The 19376-nt window shown below is 36.5% G+C and overlaps 2 protein-coding genes across 2 annotated transcripts in view; one reads left to right on the top strand and one right to left on the bottom strand.

Moving 5' to 3' along the window:
* The first annotated feature begins 1325 nt into the window (after positions 1-1325).
* Positions 1326-12735, top strand: LOC132943088 (clavesin-1). The gene is made up of 8 exons (XM_061011890.1): positions 1326-1473; positions 8870-9139; positions 9813-9972; positions 10713-10873; positions 10984-11078; positions 11174-11290; positions 12100-12193; positions 12425-12735. Exons 2-8 carry the CDS (start codon positions 8965-8967, stop codon positions 12577-12579), a joined length of 957 nt encoding a protein of 318 aa, XP_060867873.1. The 5' UTR covers positions 1326-1473; positions 8870-8964; the 3' UTR covers positions 12580-12735.
* LOC132943087 (low-density lipoprotein receptor-related protein 2) overlaps positions 12716-19376 on the bottom strand; it is a 68388-nt gene continuing 61727 nt past the window's right edge. The window contains exons 35-47 of the mRNA XM_061011889.1: positions 19054-19345; positions 18472-18796; positions 18088-18383; positions 16114-16872; positions 15770-16030; positions 15555-15692; positions 14952-15473; positions 14599-14862; positions 14366-14518; positions 14142-14297; positions 13804-14053; positions 13629-13740; positions 12716-13558 (exon numbers count right to left, since the gene is read on the bottom strand). Coding sequence (XP_060867872.1) covers positions 13256-13558; positions 13629-13740; positions 13804-14053; positions 14142-14297; positions 14366-14518; positions 14599-14862; positions 14952-15473; positions 15555-15692; positions 15770-16030; positions 16114-16872; positions 18088-18383; positions 18472-18796; positions 19054-19345 — 3831 coding nt within the window. The 3' untranslated portion in view covers positions 12716-13255. The remainder of the gene's footprint in view (positions 13559-13628; positions 13741-13803; positions 14054-14141; positions 14298-14365; positions 14519-14598; positions 14863-14951; positions 15474-15554; positions 15693-15769; positions 16031-16113; positions 16873-18087; positions 18384-18471; positions 18797-19053; positions 19346-19376) is intronic.

The following is a 19376-nucleotide window of genomic DNA, read 5'->3' on the forward strand; positions in this document are numbered from 1 at the left end:
CATGCTACTAGATATTTTTCCACCGTATGCTATACCTATGATTCCTCAATTCTCCACTTTATTTATAATAATAATATATACGAATGACATTATTTTTTAAGTTTGTATTTATAATTTTACGTTATTTTTTACGTGATATATTGAAAAGCTATTTCATTATTGCGAATTACAGTTGTACCTACTTATTTTTTAGGGATTTAATGGCCACATGCAATTTTGCATCTCCCGATAAATAGAAACGGTAGATTACTAACTTATATCCACTAACGGAGATACATCACAAATAACACTCATAAATGTATTATATAAGTATGTTAGTACTAAAATATATAGGATCCTAGACCTCTATGGGCTCAAGTCTAATGGGTTTTAAAGTAAAATTATAAATCTAAGTGCTTCGCCCCACATTCCCTGTCTATTATTATTTATTATAATAGTAGTAATATTAATAGTAATACCTTTACCTACATTTATCAGACAAAGCAATCTTGTTGAACATTAATTAATAATATACAGGGTGATTAACAATATTTATGCTCACCCAATCACACCTCCCCCTTTATTAATTTAATAATGCATTTGTTCATATTCTTATTCTTAGATTTTTTTAGTATTCAAATAAATACTATATTTTCAAATACTTAGAATCAATTTAATATTAATTAGAGTTTCCTTTGGCAATACAAACTTTTGATTTAAAATTAAAACCACCCTTTTATACTGTAAATTATTTTGTAGATGATTTTTTTGGACATTTTTATGTATCTAAAATCTAAATTGAAATTCAAACGTAACCTTAACTAAAACTCAATAGTTTCTGAGTTATTACTTATTAAACATTATTTACAAAGGGTAATTAGTCCGTTATAACGGGTTTAAAGATATGGAGGCTTTGAAGATATAGAAATAATATTGAAATAATTAATACTTCCATAGTTTCCTATTTATATTTGTAATCTGTAAAAACCGTCTGAGTACCTATAGTAAGTACTTAAATTAAAATATGTTACAGTATCATACACACATCATAATATAATACATCGTTATAAACTGATAACGACAATATTGTATAGATATTACAAATATTACAAGACTATGAATCGAACCTAAAATATTTTATTGGCCAGTGTTGGAATAGCCCCTCCTATTTAAGTCTTACACATAACTGCAGGTGGCAGAATATAGGTACCTATACCTATATACATTTACATGTTATATTGTATGCGATAATCGCATGTAACAACAACGACGTTGTATATAATATACATAGTACGTGGTATAGTAAGTCGATATACCTATAGATATTATACGTTTATCGTTATTGTGACACTGCGTCGTGTGGAGGGAACGACCGGGCGCCGCCGGGAGAAAGGGAGAGGATCCTCGGCCGACCTGGCCCGTCCGTTGTCTTATGGTACTTCCAGACCAGCAGCCGTCCAGTTCGGAGTCACCGCATCCACTACGAGCTCGCAGGTAAATACAAAATCAAAAATAACGAATAAATAACAACAAAATATATTACTTACGCGCCTTTCCGTTTTTCTCTTTTCATTCTGGTTGCGTGTAATCAAACCGTATTTCGACGGTATTATTAACATTATTTCGATCGCGATACAATCTAATATAGGTTCACTGACCGTCGTCAATTATAGGTAGGTGCGTGGTATAGCGAGTTCTGTGTTTTAATACCGTCCTTCGGATTTGGGATTGGATTATGCGAACAGAATTTAGGTCGTTCGACGTGGGCGCAAAAATAAAAAAAATTAGATTATTATTATACTTATATAATATTTTGTTTATGGATGGTGTGAGTTTGAAAACGAGGTGGAGGCCGACGTCTATTGTCGTCGTGTGTGTGTGTGTGTGTGTGTTATAAATTGTACATTGCCGACTTACAAAGGTAAAAGTGTGTGCGGAGAAAGAAAAACGCGTCCCCAAGGTCGTTTATCGTTCGTGGATAACACTATAGTAATTTTCGAGATGTGCCGCGTGTAAACGTATTTTTGGTTTTTACAAAAATCACAATAATCTTTCAGTAGATTTCTAAGACTTAGACGTTTCACGCATACATATATGTACGTAGGGTCGACCTATCTAGGTTAAGCCCAAGTCATCACAATGAGTTCAGAGGCAAAAATAAAAATGAAAAAATGAGGGGAGAGGAATTTTGAGGTGCGATTGCGGAGAGTGCGTGTCACAATATAATATATGTCCTATATTCGAACTTTTATAAGAGTGTGTATATCGTGCATGATATACATTGTGATTTCGTTAGTTATGAATTCAGAAACTTCACTTTTTATAAAAACATTTTTGCGACTATAGTATAACTTTTTGGGGCATCGGTACCAGCTACTGCATAATATATTATATCTTATATGTGACCTCCCGACTTCCTGACACGCTCAGCAGGTGTGCCAGGCTTTATCAGTTTTTGGAAGCAAATCGTATTAAAATATTCTATCTTAGTTTTTAAGTGGACAAAGCGTGATTTTGTTTCATAATATATAATGCACACATCGTGTACGCGTATATATTAGCATTATTATAACGTGAAGAAAAAAATAACCATCATATTATTATTATAACAACACGAATTGCGGGATTATGAAACAGCTACAAGTATAACGATAATATTTCGGGGGGGGGGGGGGGGGGGGGGGAATCTTTCTCACGGTCTAGTCCGGCAGCGTACGCCTTGGTGAAAACGGACGGAATGAATCGCGGTTAGGTATATCAACGTTAGATATCGATGGTGGCATGAAAGGAGGTATAATAAACTATAAAATGTATTATATTAAAATTTTTTCTCGTAGAAACTGCGTCGGGATCCCACAATCACAATGTGCTCACAGAAAGCGACTACTGTGTGCATAATTTATCTATATAATTATATATTAAATAATTTAACATAATATAACGAGAACAAGCATGAGGTTAGGTCTTGGTCGCCGATATTTTGTCCTTCAAGTATTCAATAAGGATTCAGTTTGTAGAAAGTTTGTAATTTTATTTCACAAAAATATCTGCTATTTGGAGGTGTGTCCGTAATAGGGTAGGTTTCACTTCAGTGTAATGTATATAATATACTGATACACTATTATCAAATAATATTTATTGTATAAAAACCTACTTGAACACGGTTGTATTTGTATATGCAAATCATATACATCGAGCTAGCAGAGTTATATTATCGGAGGGAAAGCGGCTTTCGTTCGGTTTTTGTTGTTGTTGTTGTTGCTGTTGCCATTATTTCTCAACGCTCGGGTGCTGATAAAGTTTTCGACCCGGTGGCGTTAAACAAACCGCAAGGACAGCTGTGGATATAATACCTATCAAAATAATATCATTAAAGATAACAAAAGTAACGAGCAGAACAGACGTTGCGTAACTTCGGGTGACCCGCGTTCGACGACCGAGCGGGATATCCACGATTCGATGTGCTTGATAGGTGCGACTTGTTGATTTCGTGCGCTTATCTCGGGTGTTAGTGTACGACTGAAAAAATTGCGAAAATCTGATTAGAAAATTACGCAGACTGGCTACGGTAATTATTGCAGTCATTGACGCGCATTAAATATGCGTATTGGTCTATCGGGACGAGCACGCGCAATTCGATTAACGTATAATACATCATGATAAATATTATATTATATAGGTACGATTGGTGTAAAAGCTGTAAAGAAAACAAACGATTTCTGTTGTGGTTTTTGAAAGATTCAAAAAACGAAGAAATTATATTATGATGACCCAAAAACGTCCGAATTCGTGTGTTAAGGACATATTATAATCCCCTCAGACAGAAGTCTAGGACGAAATCATCCCAAAATAGGACAAGACCTCCCTCCCTTACGCTTTGGTACACGCGGTATAATATCACGGTTTGAAACGTATAACGAGAAAATTAAATCTGTCGTTTTTGTAGCACCCCGGTTATTAGTATAAGGCTTCTTGGTTATTTCCCCGTTTGACTCTCGGTGAATTGGCGGCATATTTTTACGAGACTCGATGTACCTATAGAGTTATTTCACCCTGTCAGCAGGCTGCGGTGACGACAATCGCTGGGCAGACTGCGTCGTTGACGATCCTATACCCGTACATTCTTCTACAAAGGTGGACGGCTGTTTTACTCGCCTCTATATTATTATTATCGTTATCCACACATAGACAATATTATTATTGCGTCACACGAACTACGCGAGTGTCTGTTTTCGGCGTTCCGATGTGTCCGGTGCCACCGCCGCCGCCCACCGGTACACGGTCCGGAACAACCGGTTTACGTATGCGGTTATGCAATCTCCCTGGAGTTCACCGTCGCTTTCGTTTCGACGTATTTTTTACCGCCCATATATCTAATGTGTAATAAAACCGCGTAGGTAGGTATACGCATGCGTATTTGATTTTTTCCTGCATTCGTCCGGTTTACGCGAGTGTGCCGATGGGGAAAAATTTCTGGACGCGATCCGGTAAAAAATATTCCGCGTACATGAAAAATAAATATTGAATACAATTTAATTTACTTTTATATAAATACGCGGAAAAAATAAATAGTTACAGTTGCCCATTTAAATAGTTACCCCATCCATAAACCATGGTAGCTGTACAGACTATCATACAACATAGTTGGGAGACCTAATCGAGTATATTGTTGATATAACTGTGTTGGAACAACCATTTTATGTGGTTCAAAATGATCGACATTAAATAGCTACAACAACATAACGTTATAGTGATTATAACCTAATTATTAGATTCAAAATATTTTTTGCAATAATAATGTATTATTATCACATTAGGGGTCCTGGTGTTGGGACTACAATTTTCCGATTATTCGTCTATCGTCAACTATCCTGATTTGTGCTTACCCAATACATGGTATTATAACCATACGATGCAATAGATTAACGTAGGTAATATTTTGATGTACGATATGTTTTGATAAATTTACCCGTAGGAACTGCTGCAATTAGGGTATTGACATAATTGAACGTGTATACCGTTCGGGTTTGTTGGTATAGTTGAATACCATTTTTGATAGCCATTCGGCTAGTGGGGGAGCTGGAGTTCAGACATTTTTCAACAGAAATTTAAGGTATATGGGGGTAGAGGCACCCTTACAGAGTTATAAACATCGTTAAATATTTTTCGTGTAAGTTTATATCAAATTATCAAACATATTATTTTGGTAGATATTTTCAAAATTTTATAGCAAAAACAAAGTTAACAATGTATCTTATACCCACCTACCTGATTATACACAGTTGACAGTTACCCAAAAAAATCTTAGTGGGATTCAAACAATTCTAGGGGGCTTCAGTCCCCCGACCCCCCAACATTTTCCGTTACCTGTACTTATTTGTCATATTATATTGTTATGTATGGTTTTTCACGCCGGAGCATTTCCGTTTTTTTCTACTCAATCGCATTGGGCGCACCAACAGAACGTATTATTGGTATCTACATAATATTATTATTGTTACATTATTGTCGTCGCGGGTCTGGTGAAAGTACGCTGTCGATGATGTAACAATGATATTTTTTCAACAACAATAATGGTACCCGCTGTGTGACACGTAATAACCTGCGACGACCGCCATCTGCAGTCTCGGCGGCGGTTTTCCATTTCGCGCTTTCCAATAGGTATTCGTTAGGAGATTTTCCGCCGTCGGTTTTCGACGATCGTCTCTGTTGTCGATCGCACAGTCCCGGAAACGAACGACTCGACCTCGCCACGATACGATTCGCAACTAATAATATGAGACATGCCAAGAATACTCATTGGCAGAGGTGGGCATTAATCTAGTTAGTTAGTTTTATAATTAACTGAACAAATTGATTAGTTTAAATTATACTGTTGGTGCAACTTAGCTTTTGTCGGTTGATTTAAAAATAATCCTTCAAGTAAAAGTTAATTTTTTGTTTTTTTTTCAAGTTTTTAATTTTAATGGACCAATTATTACTGTATAGGCACACATGGTTTTAAATAAAAAATGATCCAATAATACTATAATTTCTATTATGTTTCTTGTTAAAATACTATTTTATATAGATCGGCAATGCAAATAATCTTATGATTCTCATTTCTTATGACTTGTAATTAAAAAAGTAGATTAACTTAATTTTAAACTGAGTTAATATTTGTTCAATATTTACTTTAATCTTAACGAGTTAAAAGTATAGTATTTTTCAACTACTTACTAACTTCTAACTTAACAACCTTGTGTTTAACTAACTTAACTTAATTTAGTTATTTTCTCCATAGTCGGGTGAACGTAAACATGGTATAATTAGATTAACATGACGTATTACTATTTTTATCACATTATATCGCGGCCGATGGCATTGTCGGCTGAAAGACTTTTATTGAAAACGACCGTCAAACATATTATAGTGACCCATCGAATATACATTTATGTATAAATGATATTACAATAATATAATATTGTTATACGAAAAGGACCAACGCAGAGCCAATTACGACCGCGGTTGGTAAATTGTAGAGCGACAATAAAACACAGGAAGGCGACGAAGGTCTCACATTTCGAATTCTGTGACAGATCGTCAGACGCACAACGAATGCGCAATGTCACGTTCGTTAACGAAACAAATTGCGTACCTACCTATATATATATATATTATGTAGTATGTCATTGTAGACCATCGTTTACATGGTAAATATATGATATGGGTTGTTAACATGTTTGTAAAGAAGAATTGCTTTCAGAGTGAAAAAAAATTGTCTTTACATAGTTCAAAGTACTTCTACAACAGTAAAATCAAAATTTCTTCCGATTGTCGTCTAAAGGTTATTGAATGTTTTTTTAATAACTAAAGACGGAATTTTCAACTGTACAATCTGAATCGGAGTATTTTGATGAAAATGTCGATACTGCAGATATGTATAGGTATTTCTTCACAAACTGTCGAGCGCATGATTAGAATTTATTTATACAAACGACAGACACATTGGCAAGAGTATCATCCCCCCCCCCCACACACACACACATACACATACGATATTATAGGATATTACCGTGGTTCCAGTCGGACATACGCGCGTGCGTATTACTATATTATTATCATAATATATAATATATCTTCGGATTAATTCACCTATATACCTATATATACTTGTATCGTATTGTGTTCTACGATATGCCATTAATGAAAGTTGACTTTTTTCCTTCAAAAGAGATCGGTTACGACCGACTCTTAATAACTATTACATATCATCACGGTGCATATCCGCGAAATAACACGTCGCCTATATAATATTATGTGTATTATGCATACGTGGTCGGAAATATTATTATTATTATTATTACCATAGCTGCAGCCAGGTTGATCGCGTTTTTTACCGTCGTAAACGAATAAAACGATTACGCGGTCACCGCTGCAACCGTGGTCGAAACCGGTGTGGGTTGCGCAACCGCGATGGGTTATTCCTTCCGGACCAGGAAGCGAATCGCCGAGGTGCGGGGCGAGTGTCATACATATATATATATATGCATTGAAGTACGTGTATAATAATGCGTGTAGACATACACACGCGTACATAATATTTTAATGTAATACCTATTTGCTATTATATTATTATAGCGACGTGAGCCAACACGTTTCTGGATATATATAAAAATATGATTACGTCCGTCGCGTTTTAAATTCGTTTTCGCATCACTTGTACGAGTGTCGTCTGCAAAACTCTTTTGCCGCACCCCGGCCGAGTTTATAAGTATTCCAAAAAGCTCGCTCGTCGGGGTGCACTAGAAATGCGGCAATGTACATGCTTTTATAATATCAGTGTCGAATGCGCGTGTGTTTTCACCGCGTAAAAAAATAAATTCTACGATTCGCGTGTGTATAAAAATTGTGACCGGCACCGCATTTTTTCTCGACAATATAACATATGTAGGTTCTAGACTGGTGTTGTAGGATAGTGTATTTGATACTGATTCTGCCGCAAGCCCACAAATAAATATTGCGTGTGTAAGCCACACAGGGTTTTCGGGTAAAAAATAAAACTGTAAAATCTTCGCAAAAATATGTTGACACTTTGAAAGCCTATAAAATATGAATAAAATATTAGAAATCTTCTCGCTAAGATACTAAAAATAATACGATGACCTTTGTACTCTCCTATATACAGTCTTGCTATCGGAACGCTATTTGGTTGTTTTAGTTAAGTTATATGGTGCGTAATGATCATCTACCCGGTGGTCCGGTGATTGCGTATTTTATTATATTCTATATAAATGCTACGAAAATCGATACCGGTAGACCAGTTTGCGTGTAATGTACAAGCATTACCCTTTTAATATATTATGTAATACCTATACCTATAATATACTAGCTGCTGCTACCAGGCCAGTACCAGCTGTTGTTCTCATATAACATTACGCGTTACGGAGCCGGCAGAGTTTACATAATTTATTATAATTCGCGTTTCATCGAACGTATCGACAGAATATAATATATATAAGTACTCTATAATAGAATACAAGTTGTGTACTTAAAGTTGCTAGTTAGCACTGTCAGCAGACATATGTTTTTGGGTGGAACTTAAAATATTAGAATACAAATGGGCCACATATTACACTTTATGCCTGTACACCAATCCGTAAACATAATAAATTGTGTGATTTCAATAGGTATACAATTATTTCCGTTTGCATTGAAATCGGTGTTTAAAGTATATTTCAAGCAATAACGTTTAAAATAGTTTAGTTGCAATATCAATAAATACATTGTGTACATTTCCTTCTAATATCTATTCATATTAGTTCTGATAGTTGTGTATTTTAATCATTTATGGTTTTTTTTTTTTTTTTTAATCATTGATGTTTTTAATAATAATTTAATTAATTTTTAGGTCTATAATAATAGACACCTATCAGGACGAGCGCCACAGCTATTTCCGATAAGCACAGTCTTTCGGTCGCAGGATAAACCCGCAAACATATCGCGATGGGTGTGGGCTACGATAGCGACGAGAACACAGTTGAAGAGTGTCCACTGGCCGACGGCCTGCGACTGGTGGCCAAACAGGAATTACGCGAGGATGACGTCATCAGGACGCACTCGCTGAGAGCAATGCGAAACTGGATAAGGAAACACCCGGACATCGTCAACTGCCGCACAGGTAACAATGGAAACTGCCCTTCACACCTTGTATAGCAAAGAGGAAAATTAATATTTTTGGAGGCCACTTAGAGAACAATTTAGCAAGTTTTCGTGGGCCATCAAAATGTTATGTACAATGTACATAAAAAAAAAATGAATAGGCAAAATCATAAAATCAAATAAAAATTAATGAAAACCTCAATCCATTCACCATCAACAATTATAATTAAAAAAAAATATTTTGTGTATGGGCCGCCATGCCATTGGGTGACCCCTGCAGTATTGAACACTTTTCGACTTCGTTTTTAATAGCATTTCAGCAAACGCAACCGGAGGTGTTATGTATAATAAGTTATTAATTATTATAATATATAGTTATTATTATTAAAAATATATAGAAGGTAATTATTGTACAATTGTGAATAAGGCTTGCTGTATCGTTTCGATACAAGTTTTCAATGACTTAAATCTTTTTTTTTAATATTTTACCAAGCCCGTAAAAATAAATACGTACTATACGTACTCAATAATTATTGTAGTTTGTTAAATGTAAGAATATATTTTGAGATGCGGCCGTGTAGAAGAAAGGTTATTTGAATAAGTGTTAAATTATTTATAGTAGGCCTATATATTGTACAATAATATCTTTTATTCTATCCATTATTAATTGATTTGTTTTTTTCGTTTTCCAGATGCACCATTCCTGTTGAGGTTTTTAAGAACGAAAAAATTCAGCGTTCCCATGGCTCAAGACATGCTGGAACGGTACCTCGTCATCAGACAGCTGTACCCACAGTGGTTCTCTAAACTGGATGTCGACGACCCGGTCATATCCGACATACTGGACAGCGGGTGAGTAACCTCGAGTTCGATTCGTCAATCCTCACCCATTGGAGTTATAAAATAGTATTGAGATATAGGGCTAAAACAAATTTGGTTTTTCACGTCTCAACGTAAGGAAATATTAAACGAAATAAAATTAGTCTTAATGCTGGTATCGCCTTCTTTTCAGACTACTACGCTGGGGTCTTCAATCGTTACTATCAACGTAGTATTTATCCGAGGCCCACGAACAATTTTCGGATATAATATTTATTTTTAATTTTCTGTTTGTGCACGTTATCGTTATCCAAAAACAGTAAAATAACAGTTTTTACAACTCACTTATTATCAAATCGTCTCAAATTTACAATCAAATATAAATTATTAAAGGAAAATCAATGTGAAATATCCCATTTTAAAAATAAATTATATATATTGAATATGACTGAACTTGGGACACAACGTTTCATTTTAATTTGTAATTTAAAAAATAAGGCATGACTATATAATTACTACTTTTTTCCAAAGACATTTATGTGTGTACTAATTGTTTGTAAACACTCAGAATTATAATAATAATAATAAAAAAACTGAACTTAACCATAATACGATATAGGAACAACGTCACTGTCCTCTTTGTGGCCTTTGTAACTCTCTCCCCCCCCTCCCCCCCCCCAAAAAAAAAACCATCTTGACTACTGATCTCTCCAGACAACACGATATAACGTAAATCAAACGCATATCACATTATAATGTATTATTATCGACAGATACCTAGTGCCGTTGCCAGGCCGAGATGAGTTCGGCAGGTGCGTAATGTTCTCGTGCGCCGGCCGTTTCGACCCGTACAAGTACACGTCGGCGGACATGGCCCGTGTGCATGCGCTAATCGGCGAGAGCCTTATGGACGACGCCGAAAACCAGATCAAAGGTTGGTACATTTATAGGGGCATTGACGGTTATCCGTGGGTGTGCCGCCATCGGCCATTCGTCATAAATAATATTTTATAATATTTTGATACAAACAATTTGCGCACACAGGCTACAGTTATGTCAACGACGAGTCCGGATTGCTGATGGGACACATGACGCTGTGGTCGTTCTCCGACCTAAAACGCATCATACGGTGTTTGCAAGTACGCGTTTTCTTTATTCTATAATATGATCCAATAAAAGCGGCGAATATGAATTACCGAAATCGTCTAACTCGTTTCTGTTTTTTTTTTCGCAGAGTTCGACACCGATGAGACACAAGTCCACGTACTTCATAAACGTCCCGAATTTCGCGGACAAGTTTTTCACGGCTACGGTTTCGTTTTTAAACTCCAAGCTCAAGAGCCGAGTTAAGGTACACACATACTTGCTATATTTAATACGATAGTAGTTGCAATCTGCAATCAACGTGAGTCAATTACTGATTGGAGCAGTAGACACGGGGTGTGTCGTGGATGATTGGGGTGGAGGTTTTAAACTCCCTCCTTTACAACATGGAAAAAATATAAACTATACGTATTTACAAACAACCGAGAAACCGAGAAAAATAGAACTAATATTATAACTTATAATATAGGTATTGTACAGAATACCAAAATGTAATTATAAAAATAAAAATAATGCCGACACGGTAATGCGTTGCTATTGCTAGCATGCGAGCAGTATATTATCAGGTAGACAATGTATCTGTTGTAGATCGTAGACCCCACGTGGTGCGTACCTAAGTGTATAATTTAACTCTAAAGTATCAAAAAATTCAAAAAATTGGTACACCGAAACCGTGGTTAGAACTCGAAACATTCTGTACTAAAATACACAGGCTTATCGCATATATAAACAAAAAAAAATAATAATAATAATCTCAAAATCCCTGTTTGAGAACATCCCCGGGTAAGAGGTCCACTCTTATTTACCTTTTTTCGGGATAAAAATTTAACCTATTTTGATTTCCAAGGTCTAATCTATCTCTGCGCCAAATTTCAAGGCAAACGGATGAACGGATTAGGAATGCAAAAAAGAAAACAGTCAATCAGTCGCAAACATTTTTTCTTTTATATATATAGATAGATAGATAGATAGATAGATAGATTCGTGTTTATATTTTAGCTAACTCAATGAAGTCACTATAATAAATTAATCATTCATGTGTTGCGTTATTTTCAGTTCTACAGCGGTCAAAAAGACATACAGAAATTCATCGATCCCAAATACCTACCGAAGGAGTACGGCGGTGAAATACCTTTGGCCACGATGATAGGTGTGTAAGGTGTTACATAAGCGAGCCTACATAAAGGCAATAAAAGAGTTTTAGACTTTTATCATCTCGATTTAATAAATTTACACGACATTATAACTTATAATGTCTGTTAAATCCATTCTAATCACAATATTTAGACTAAAATTACAATACTGATAGTACATTACATTATAATACGTCGGTAACTTACATGCAGTCACTGATGCGTTATGTAATTTTTGTTTATCACAGTCGAGCTGAAGAAGAAACTCCGTGCCAAACGTGAAATGTTAATGGCTCTAGATGACATGAAAATCAATGTCAACGGAAAAGGAAAAATAATCAGTGAATTCGACGATATGCAAAAAGAACTAACCGGATCATTCAGAAAATTGGAGGTCGATTGATGCGTATTTTTATTAATTTTAATTTTTTATTGTTACCATAATATTATTGTACATCCATTACCACCATTCGTGAAGATTTTATTTGTTTTATAATGTTTAGTATTATTTTTTTCTTTTAATAAAGAACCATTATAGGTATCAACAAATTTCATAAAATTTTATTGTCTTAATTTTGCTGTTAAATTACACATGTTGTCACTAGTAGTAATTAAAAAAAATGTACATAAACAAAAAAATATAGTAATTTAAATATTATAATACACTTAACAAAAATATTATGCATTAAAGTATGATATATAATCGATATCACAAGTTCAAACGATTAACGCGTTTTGGTCATGGTGTAAACAAAAAATAATGCTTATGTTTTTTTTTTATTATTATTATACACTTACACCATGGTATTGGTCAGTCGCTACTAGTAAAACAAAAACTAGAAGTAAAACAAAGACGATGTTAAACACTGGCAAACATGAAAATATTATACAAAAAAAATATAATAATAATAATAAAATAATAATAATAATAATATAAACTTATCAAAACAATACTTTTAATTCTCGTATCATTTTAGGGGATTCAAAATTGAATAAATTAATACACGCACCAGATAGGTTCTTCCATCAGGGGGAGGGGGGAAGAAATTATATTGCGTTCGTCAAATAATATTGTATATTTAGTCGTCGGTCTCTTCAACTAACATCTGGGTGTCTTTTCCCGTGTCCGTTGTGGCCGGTTCTAATTCTCTATGTCTCCTCTGTATTTGTGGTGACGCTTTCTGTATAATACTGGACGGTGCTAGTATGGCTGAAGCAGGCTCTTGTACTAGACCCTTGGTCTTGGTAACGTCCAGAGGCACCTCGTATATACCACTACTGGCGTCAGATTCCATGTTTCCGAGGGCATCGTACATCGGGTTGCTGAAGTCACGGTTCTTGCCACTTATGTCTGTCATATTGTACTCCACGTCCAATGGCTCCTGTAAATACATTAAAGTATCGTTAAAATCAAATATCAATTTTGCATCCTCTTTCTGTTTTATTATTTACCCCTCCTCCTGGACCGTTGTTGAATGCGTTGGGACCGAACTCGACATTCGTCCCTTGTCTGAATGACACGCTCTGAGAGTTGGTCAAGCTACCAAGTACTGCTCCCTTACCACTGTAATGAAAAAATCAACATAAATAGTTGTTTATCGTAAGAATTGATAAAAATAATACATACAATGGTCTCTTGCGAATGAAAATGAATATCGCACCAGCGACTAATAGTAACAATAGCCCAGTCAATGGAATGATAAGCATGGAACTGAAAATACCCTGTCGCCTGATACGTTTCGAAGTGATGTCACATACACGACCGCTAAAGTCAGGTTGACACAAACAGTTGAGTTCACCATCCGGTGAGTCTTCGCTGCAAATACCACCGTTTTGACAGCGACAAATTCGCGGTTCTGGTTTCGGCGGTTCTTCGGCTGTAATTGATAAATCATAAGTTTAATTTTTCAATCTACCTACCATCTATTTCACGTATAAGTATATAACATATTCATTATTATTTACCAGCGTCGCATATTTTTTCACTGACACCTTGCTGTACATGAGTGTGGTCTGGGCATGCGCAATATACACCCGCGGGTACCAATAGACAAAGATGAGAACACCCGGCTGATTGACACATATTTGGCATTGTATAATTATATCTTTGCCGATGGTAAACTAAAGCAAATGAGTAATTTTATAGATTTATTTGAAGAAAAAAATCACGATTTCTGAGAGCAACTAACCTTTAACACCAGTCGGATTCACTAAGTCCTTAGCAATGGTGACTGGAACACCACGACCGAATTTATCTTGCTTAATTAATTCACCAGTTTCCCTAGACAACCAGTACAGTTGATTTTCGAACAGATCCAGCGATATAGGGTGATGTAGATGTTCTGTATACAAAACGATAAATATAATTAAATAACTAAAAATGCCTTAACAAGTTACGACAATAACGACAGTCGACACTTACCTCCACGTATCACGACCACTCTGTTCTTTTGGTCGTATTTAATTGACTCGATGACATTGAGCTTGGTATCCACCCAATACAAAGAATGGTCCATAGCTGTGTCGACGGTCAGTCCTGTGGGGTAGTGCAGTCTAGTCGTCACCAATGGCATTTTTCTGGATCCATCCATCCAAGACATTTCGATTTTTGGGGTTTCTCCAACGTCCGCCCAGAACATTTTACCCATTTCGGGATCCAAGACCAGAGAGGAAGGCGTGTCCAATCCTAAATAAAGAAAACAGATAAGTTCACAATACAACTATACTTTGTCTATATAACATTATGGATCTATAGTTCATATAATATATACATACCACTGCTAACAATCGATCTTCTGTATCTTCCGTCTTGCTTGGCGACCATTATTCGGCCTGCTGGCTTATCCTCTTTCGATAGGTCGACTTCAGCCCAATAGAGATTGTCGCCCATCCAGTCTATAGCGACCGCCACAGGCTTGAATGGACCTTGGATATCCAGATCTTGCGGGTATCCCACTTTGACTTGTCCACCCTTGGCGTTTATCATGTACGAACGTTTTATCGACTGGTCGTATGAATCGGCCCAATAAAGTATTTCGGATTTCGGATCGAAATCAATAGCTCGTATACGTTTTTCGTTACTGAGAATCGACAAGTGTTTTCTCTCGTTAGATTCGTATCCACGTAATTCAGGACCATTAGTGTAAACTATGGTCAACATCGGATCCACGGCCTTACATACACCGCTAAACAAATCGCTCAACACAAAACCATCGCGACATGAACAAATAAACGAGCCGTTTATGTTCGTACAGTCTTGTGAACAATGGTGAAGTCCCAACTGACATTCGTCCAAATCTATAACAGTATTGAGACATTTGTACAACATGTATATATTTAAAGATTTGTTTACGAAACATTACTGTCGTTCAAACTTACCTTCGCATTTTTTGCTGTTATTCTCTCCAATATCGTATCCAGCGTAACAGGCACAGCTGAATCCTTTTCCTGACGTCACGTTCAAACAGTAGTGTTCACAACCACCTTTTGTGGATTCTAAGCACGTGCCTGAATAGTCTATAACAACAAAACGCCAAATGTGTCACAAAAACAGTTACTACAGTATTTCAATATTATCCCATGTATTGACTTACGGCATCCTTTTTCGTCAGACAGATCTTCACAGTCGTACTGGAGGTTACATAGTTTTGATTTGTTGACGCATTCGCGATTAGCACACGTGAATTCTGTGTAATGATCACACTGTCTGATATTATGCATCATACCGCAAACGCTCAGGTCATTTTCGTCAGAACCGTCTCCGCAATTGTCCACGCCGTCACATCGCTGGTACATCGGTATGCAGTGTTTGTTGTCGCAAGAGAAACGGTTGTCGAGTGTACAACTCATATTGGCTGTGAAAAATAATAAACGTTACAATCCATAAGTCATAATGTGTGAATTATATTTTGTTGTGATAAAATCAAACACCACTCACAGCAGAGTTCGGACGCTTCGTCAGAGCCATCGCCGCAATCGTCTTCGCCATCACAGATTTCGGAGTTAAAAACGCATAACTTGGTGGTCTTGCACTCAAATTTGGACTTAGGACAGTACCGGCCTTCGGGGTACCTGGGCGGGCAGCCGATCTCATCGCTGAAGTCCCGGCAGTCTCTGTCACCGTCGCACCGGAAGTACGATGCTATGCAATGGCCACTCTTGCACTGGAACGTGCCGTTCTTGCACTGGAACCCACCGCAGTTGAGTTCATCTGAGTTGTCGCCACAATCATCATCGTGGTCGCACCTCCACTGGCCCGGTATGCATTTGCCGTTAGAACACTGGAACTCAGACTCCGAACACTGCCGGTACAGTCCTTTGCATAGGTCTTCCGACTCATCTGAGTTGTCACCGCAGTCGTTCTCGAAGTCACACAGCCATCTCTTAGGTATGCACCTGTTGTTCTTACACTGGTAGTCCGTGGCTGCTTGGCACTTCGGACAGTTCTCTGGTAACTCATCCGAACCGTCACGGCAATCATCCTTACCGTCACAGAACAACCATTTTGGTATGCACCGGTAATTGGTCTTTCCCGGACACCTCTGCCATCCAGTAGTGCAGTTCCGTTGTCGGCACATGTAGGCTGGTTCGTCTGAGTCATCGCCGCAATCGTTGTCGAAATCGCAAACCCACAACTTCGGTATACACCGACCGTTCTTACACGAGAATTCTGACTTCGCATCACACTGTCGATTATCTACAACGTAAAACATTAAAAAAATTAAATTTGATGATTATTAAATACTATGTTGCATGATACATTGCAAATGTTTGATTTATTACTCAAATGGTTAATTATTTGTGAACTCCGAGAACTTTTGACAATATAAAAATGGTTTGACAAGCTATACTGATTTTATTATGAAGGCAATCTTTGCATTTTTTACAGCTCAAAATCTTATTTTTCAAAATTATTTTAGTGTCAACCACAACCTACATTTTTAATTTGTTACAATCGGAAGCAAAGTACTTTTTTATGCATCATCATTATTATATGTTAATTAAACAATTTTTTTGTATTAAAGCCTAATATTTAAAGTTAAGGTGAGCATAGTAAAATATAGAAAAATATATCTCTTAAAAGTTGTGGTCTTTTACTCCGATTATCTTAACATAAAATTTTAGTGATAATAAATCAAAAAAAGTTTGTTCAAAATTTGATATTAATAGATTTTAATTTTTAGAAAAGTTTTCTGCTTTCGGTTATGAAGTTAAAAACCAATTTAATCACTAAGATAAAAAAAATAGAAAAACAATTAATTATCAAGAGTGAAAAGTAATTTGCTACTTGATATTTTCTTTACTGCATGGAAAAACCATGATTTATAGATGTTTTTAATTATATGTCATAGTCATTGTTACAAATTTTAAACAATTGTATTTATCAAGATAAATTCTAATATAATTACTATAACATAAAACAATATGAATAAGTAAAGTTTAATTGGAAAACATGTATCAACGAGGTTTCTATGTTAATCTTATTATACTATGCATCAGTAGCGAGGGGCAATCCATGTATTGTAACACGAAATCTATCATTAAATTGATATTATACTTCGATTGCTAGGCGCAACCTAGGTACAGAAAAACGAAATGGTCAAACAATTAATTATATAATAATTTAGTTGCTAGGGGCAACATAGGTACTGTAAAACAAAATCAGTCAGAAAAAACCCTTACAGAAGATCCATCACGATTACGAAAAAGACATATCCAGCCAAAAAACATATTTATGCAAAAATAAGATTTTTTCGCAACAAAAAATAAAATTTACAATTTATAAATGCATCAAACTATTTTAAAACACAAAAATCTAGTTGTGAAATAAGAGTAGTCAGTGAAACGGATCACTGGTATAAAATAGATTGTAAAAGTCCGTATGATTACATTAACTTTCAAAAGCACTTACGGCACATCGCCGGGTCTTCGTCGCTACCGTCTTTACAGTCCGGTTCACCGTCGCACTTCCACGAATCCAATATACACCGTCCATTTGAACGGCATTTGAACTCAATGCTCGGGCAAGGTAATTCGCAATTTTTCTCATCAGAACCGTCGCCGCAGTCGTCGACACCATCACAAATTGTGGCCGATGGCGTACAGTTCCGGTTTGCGCACTGGAACGCTCCTCCACGGCAATATCTCGTGGGACACTGGCTTTGGATCTCGTCCGTTCCGTCGGCGCAATCTCTCTCACCGTCACATCTAAAACGTGATTTATATAAATATTAGTTTTGGTTTTTAGCACAAACACTGTATAAATAAGGAAAAACCTATCTCTGTTCAAACTCACTTCCAAAACCACGGGATACACTTTTGGTCGTTTTCCTTACATTCATGCTGGCCCACGGTGCAGTTGGATATGCAGGTCTTGTTGTCGTGCGGGTCCAGGTAGAACTGGTTAGGACAGGCGCACGTAAACGACACCGGGCTCTTGGCATCCAGATAACCGTCGGGTGACGGATCCACCCCGGGAACGGGCCGCAAGAGGCACAGGTGTGAACAACCACCGTTGTCGCCGCCGCACGGATTGGAAAACGGAATTTGCCGCAAATTGTGATAGACGTGCAAATCGTACGGCCGATGTGTGGTGTTCCTGAGTACTCTGTAATTTTGACCTGAAAAAGCAGATTTGTAATGTTAGTCACGCTCAGACAATTGTGGATAGATATAGATTTCACTTATGTTGTTAAGAATACTTTGAAAATGTACATAATAGCCTTGTCTAATACAATCATGACCGACCATGTACCTAATACTCAAATATTGTTAACAAATATTTGAAGTAATTTTCAAAGTTAATTATACGGTCTTGACGTATCTTTGAATAAATGCATACAAAAGGGTGAGCATAGGTTATTAGTATAATGCCCACCTGTAAACTTATTCGACTTGACGATCGCTTTCAAGTTCCAATCCGTCCAGAACAACTCGTCGTCGAACAATGTGAGTGCGAAGACGTGTGGTACGCGTTCACCTGAGAGTACAATGTGTTTGTGTCTTCCTTCCAGATCAGCTGAAGCTATGTAGTCTAAATGAGCATCGGCCCAATAAATGCGTTCCGTGAAGTAATCGATAGTTAGGGCGTTTGGCCAAGCGATGTCGTTCTCGTGTGTCAATATTTGCGTAAAGTTGCTTCCGTCCATGCCGATTTTTCCTATATAAGCCTGTAAATACAATGCAAATAATTTATAATTT

This window comes from Metopolophium dirhodum, chromosome 4 (assembly GCF_019925205.1).
Source record: "Metopolophium dirhodum isolate CAU chromosome 4, ASM1992520v1, whole genome shotgun sequence".
In the NCBI taxonomy this organism is placed as follows: domain Eukaryota; kingdom Metazoa; phylum Arthropoda; class Insecta; order Hemiptera; family Aphididae; genus Metopolophium; species Metopolophium dirhodum.

What these genes read in the sequence shown, in the direction of transcription:
- LOC132943088 (XM_061011890.1), top strand. Translation starts at nt 8,965, where the DNA reads ATGGGTGTGGGCTACGATAGCGACGAGAACACAGTTGAAGAGTGTCCA. An exon ending in TCCGACATACTGGACAGCGG is followed by an intron (nt 9,973 to 10,712) that starts GTGAGTAACCTC and finishes TATTATCGACAG; the next exon opens with ATACCTAGTGCCGTTGCCAG. An exon ending in ACCTTTGGCCACGATGATAG is followed by an intron (nt 12,194 to 12,424) that starts GTGTGTAAGGTG and finishes TGTTTATCACAG; the next exon opens with TCGAGCTGAAGAAGAAACTC.